Here is a 5,504-nt window from a genome sequence, read left to right on the forward strand (position 1 = left end):
AGCAGGGGACTTTGACAGAGTATTTCTCAATAAATACACAGTAAAAGTACTTCAATGTATTGTTAGTAGTAGGCTAACTAATACAAAGTCAACAATTATCAATTTCATTAAGAAGTAATGGTAAAATTGTATTTTTATCATTCATCAAAGATAGCAGAAAAACATGCATTATGTACTATGGAGGGGACTCTGACAGAGGATTACTCACAAAGTACACAGTAAAAGTACTTTATTGTGGTTGAAGTCAAACTAGTACCGAGTCCAGTGTCAGTTTAATTACAATTGAAGATTGCTCCTTCCTGGTTTGATTCATAAAGTCCTATGCAGAGCTTTATTATATGTGATTACTTGCAAAGAGGCCCACAATAGAACTTTGTTTGTGTATTTAGCTAATATAGTATTACATTAACCCTTCAATCTGTCTGTAGGGTTGTTTAAAAAAAAAAACTAGCACCTGTGTAATTCCTGGAGATCTAATTGTATGCCTGTTAATCATGTGTGTAATGTAATTTGCAAAATTGATTTGACATTCATGATTCTAAAGATTTGAAACGTTGCCGTTTCTAGGAAGAATCTTAACACTGAAACACTATATTTTTTTCTGGCTATACATGTCAGTTTATTTCAACAAACACTCAGACAACAAACAGCATTCACGGTCTCTTGCAATCATTCCCTCTGTTCACTATCAGCTCTTCTGTTGTGTCGCTCTGAAGCCACAGTTTAGGTGCAGAGTGGGGGGGGTGAGCCCTGAACGAGGGACAGGATTGCTCTTTAGTATGCAGCAGCAGCAGGAAAGGAAACCATCTCAGGTGTAGCTTTGTAATGTTGCGGATCACAGTGAGGGGGGGGAGTCAGCAGGGGGTCCTCAGACTGCGGGACACTCAGCTGTACCATCACAGGATGAGGACAATGAGTATAAGTGAGGAAATGTTAAATGAGTTTTTATGAAAGTGCTGTTTTTCTGCATTACCGCTCTGTGGCAGGATGACGGTGTTGTTGGACAGGACTCCAGCTTCCAGAGCGAGATGGGTGAACTTCTGCTGCACCACCTCACTGGACTCAATAGTGCGGCCTGCAAACACACATAGTTTATTTCACCTTCACCAAATCACACAGCTATTCCATCACACAGTGTGTCTCTCTTCACTCACTGTAGACTACGATGGAGGCCTCAGATACTTCCTCCTTCGTCTTGCTGGTGAGCACCAGGGCGTAGTCGTCGTACACAACTTCAACAATGGTCATGACTTTATCTGATGAGAGCAGAAATAGAAAGGTCAGGCTGTTGAATCGCTACGTCAAATGTGTGTGTGTGTGTGTGTTTGTGTGTGTGTGTGTGTGTGTGTGTGTGTGTGTTGTGCTCTACTCACCCTGGCTGTGGAAGGTGAAGCGACCAGGAGTCTCTGTTTTCTGAGCGGTGGGATTTGCTCTGAAGCAGGAACCGTTGTCTCTAAAATATTGAAGAAGAGGTTTGTTTTAGAATTGTTGATTTGATGATCAATCATATTATATAATACAGACATTTCAGAGAATATTCCCCATAAATACCTGCTTTTCTGATTATACAGTATATTGGGGTTGTTTTGGACCAACAAAGCAATACAACTTAATAATTATATGCAGTAAGTGTCAGCCCATGTCAGTTTATTTTTCCTTTTTCCCCAGGAGAATCCTTCTATTGATTTAAAGTATAATTGCATAGAGATCACTCACTTCAAGTTGGCATAGGTGAGGTCCATGTCCCCTCCTTCAGTCAGCACAATTACAGCTGTCCCAGTCTTCATTCCTGCCTTTTTGTTCACAAACCACTGAGCGTTGTTGGCTAATGCGACATTGTACCACTTGCCTGACATCTAAAATAAAAACAGAAGGGGTCAATAAAGACTTATAAACTCAAATCTATCAATGCAAAGTAGGTGAGAGGTTATCTGAACAGCAGCACATTGAATAATTTCATTTAAACTCTTAAAACCTCATGCAATAAACATGTTACACAACCACAGTTACTGCAGGATTAACCAGCTTTATTTGTTTGTGGAATATCAGCAGAATCTAATCCGTCTCTTACCTTCTGCAGGTCGAAGTCTGCGGCCGGTGTGATGTCAGCGCAGACGGTCAGCGCACACATCAGGGCGACCAGCATCATCAGTGTGTTCTTCATGGCTGCTCCTTTGTGTTCTGGGCTTCAGCAGTAAGAAGAGTTCAGGAATGTAAGGTAAAATAGTAGGGGTGCAGGCTCCTTATATCCTGCATAGTCCTGTTCCCTCCTCCTCCTGTCTCCTCCTCCTGCTAGCCTCTTGCAAAAACGTTTTGGCATGCAAAGCACTGCCGTTACACAACTGGTGGATGGAAGAGGGGGAGGTGAGGAGGGGAGAATGAGGGAGGTCAAGAAAGAAAAGAGAGGGTGGTTACATAATAGGGTCCTTAACACCCTTCCCTTTTCCCTCCTCCATCACAAATGCTCGTTCATGCCTATCAACAGCTGTTTGGTGAGAGTGTGAATTTCTTCACCATATGGCGCATTCATCTACACTTTAGCACAAACATGGAAGGAGAAGTCACATCAACTGTAAGAGCCTGTTAAGTCCACTTCAAGTAAAGTATGAAATAAGAACTTTCTGGGTATTATAAACCAACTTTAGAGGGTTCTCTTGCAGGATATGGTATTGCCAGCTGCTCTAAGGGAGTCATTTTTCCACACTCACAACAACGTCATACAGACATTTATAAAGCAGCGACTGTATTCGCCATGACATAGACAGTCTGTGGTTTGTACATGTTTAACTTTTGTCCAGTTTCTGAACAGATATGATGAGCTGTGAGCTGTGAGTGTGTGCTAACGGCTGATGTGTTGGGACCATAGAGAACCGCAGTGACGCGTCGTAAAACCCGGAAGTAAAGTTCTTCCGGTTCCTTTGTGAAAAACGCAATGCAAATTCTCCATAGGATTTTGGAAAACAGTTATGCTGTCTGGGCCCCTGTCCCCACATACCCCTTTGTAGTATAATCCTTTGATGTGAGGTGTTATAACAGGAAGGTGTGATATAAGCCTCTGATGTTAATCTAGGTGTTGATTAAGGAAGTCTCTTTGAAGTTATGCTGTCTGGCCCCTGTCCCCTCAGAGTTGACTAATCTAATTAGCCTTTGATGTTTGCCCTTTGATGTGAGGTGTTATAACAGGCAGGTGTGATTTCAAACTGGTGTGTTATAAGCCTTTGATGTTAATCTAGGTGTCTCTTTGAAGTTATGCGTGAGACTGTCTACCCGCCCCCTCCCAGCCCAGGCCTCTCCCCCTTTTCTCCACCCCTTCCTGTGGCTATGACGCCAGCAGATAGTGGGGGATGGAATAAGGTGAAAATAGAAATACGCTCAAACTAAATAAAAAGACAGTCATTTCCACTTACCAAGTTACCTTTTTAAAAAAGAAAAATGGCCAAGAGATGCCTCGATATGGGTTTTAATAAGCGAGAGGCCTGTGACAACTTACCGCCATCCGTCCGGAGCGCCAGTCAAGAAACGAATGCAGCATCTGTGCGGGGTTCAGACGCATACAGCCGAAGATCTGTGCACAAACTTATATCGTGCCCTCTTTTGGTCATGTGCGCGTTCATGTGTGTTGGAGGAGGGGCTCTGTAAGGAAGTGGTAGATTTTTCCCGGTTGTGTATTTTCTAATTCTAGCTCACTCGAGCTGGTTTCTCCAAAATGACCTACCCCTACCTTTAAGAACAATTAACACACACACACACACACACACACACACACACACACACACACACACACACACACACACACACACACACACACACACACACACACACACACACACACACACACACACACACACACACACACACACGTTGGAGTTGGCCTTTGATGTGAGGGTTTGAGATAAGCCTGGGATGTTAATCTATATGTTGATTAAGACACTCTCTGTGAGATGAGAAGCGAGGGGATGGAGTTAGTTTTTTAAAAATAAATACACTCAAACTAAATAAAACAGCCATTATTTTTCACTCACTAAGACACCTAAACACGTTATTGTCCTCTCTAGATTTGATTCAGGGTTTGTTTTAAATGATTTGTGCTTGCTAAGGAGATTTCTTTTTAAATTGTTTGGGAAACTGTTAACTACAAGGAAGTATCTGTTTGCAAAGAGGGTATTCATATTCATTTAAAAAACATCTTATTTAGGTTTTAATAGTGATAACTAAGGATGTTCTCTTTAGTTGTAGGGTTTGGGAACTAATTTGTAATTACTTTATTAACTATAAGAAAGTCTCTCTGAAGAGGGAAATAATAAAATATCCTATTGCCCCATGATCTTTTGTCTTTTTTATAATTACTTTACACCACTATAAGGAAACCCAATATGAAGTTGTGTGAGGTTGTATTGGGGTAATATTATAAGGGGGGTGGAAATAGATGAAAAAAGAAATACGCTCAAACTAAATAACAAGCCAGTCATTTTCACTCGCCAAGTCACCTTTCAAAAAAAGAAAAATGGCCAAGAGACGCCTCTATGTGGGTTTAATCAGCGAGACGCCTGTGACAACTTACCGCCATCCGTCCGGAGCGCCAATCAAGAAACGAATGCAGTATCTGTGCCGGGTTCAGACGCCTCCATCTGAAGAACTTCATGATGAATTGACTCTGAAAAATGGCAATGTTTGGGGTTATGTATTCAACTCTATGGCGAATTGAACTGCATTTCTACAATCTGAAGAATGGATAAACGTATGGACCCCGTAGTGTTAAAGCGACACTGACCTCAACAGACTGGGCTGTGTTAACTCTGGTGTCTTCCAGAGATCTCCACGCAACCATTGTATCGGAAGAAGTAGTGCATCAAGAAACCTTAGTGGAACCAGCGGTGTACGGGACGGGTGGCGCAGTGGTCTATGCATCTGATCATCAGATCAAGGGGGGTGCTGGGGAACTCCAGTTCGAAACCCGCTCCTGCCCCACTGTGTCAGGCCGTTGTGTCCTTGGGCAAGACACTTCACCCGGATTTGGTGAAGTGGGATTTGCCCTTGTGGGTACAGTACAATTTGTACTTGTAAAAGCGCCTCGATGACTTCGAGGCTTGAAGATGGACGGTGTGGCGTTGTGCAATGATCAAGGGGTGAAACCCGCCGCTGCTGCGTCTGTAAAGCCGTTGTGTCCTTGGGCAAGACACAGTGCACAGTGACCATTGCATGTATGTAAAATATGTGTGTGATGTGTATTTGTAAAGCGCTTTGAGCACTGGAAAAAGCTATAATAAATGTAAGGAATTATTATTATTATTGTACAAGATATTTGCAAAGAAAAGCAAAGAAACGCAGACAGCATGCGAGATCAAAGAAGAGTTTTTACCGCTGCCCCTCAATGTGGAGGAAGAAGAAGGAGATATTCCACCGCTGCCAGAAGGGACAGCACCGTATGGGAAACTAAAAGCGGACCATCGGGGCGATGGTATTACCGCGCAAGCCGTTTGGTGACGCTGGGGAAGGACCCCTCT

General features: G+C 42.8%; 1 protein-coding gene across 1 annotated transcript; it reads right to left on the reverse strand.

The window, feature by feature from the left end:
• Positions 1-273: 273 nt before the first annotated feature.
• LOC117465933 (lipocalin-like) lies at positions 274-2,204 on the reverse strand. Its single transcript, XM_034109040.2, has 6 exons — positions 2,072-2,204; positions 1,717-1,856; positions 1,374-1,453; positions 1,155-1,256; positions 974-1,075; positions 274-888 (listed from the first exon to the last, which is right to left on the reverse strand). The coding sequence occupies exons 1-6, from the start codon at positions 2,162-2,164 to the stop codon at positions 869-871; spliced, it is 537 nt and encodes a 178-aa protein (XP_033964931.1). The 5' UTR covers positions 2,165-2,204; the 3' UTR covers positions 274-868.
• Positions 2,205-5,504: the final 3,300 nt, after the last annotated feature.

Source organism: Pseudochaenichthys georgianus, chromosome 20, assembly GCF_902827115.2.
Source record: "Pseudochaenichthys georgianus chromosome 20, fPseGeo1.2, whole genome shotgun sequence".
Lineage (NCBI taxonomy): Eukaryota > Metazoa > Chordata > Actinopteri > Perciformes > Channichthyidae > Pseudochaenichthys > Pseudochaenichthys georgianus.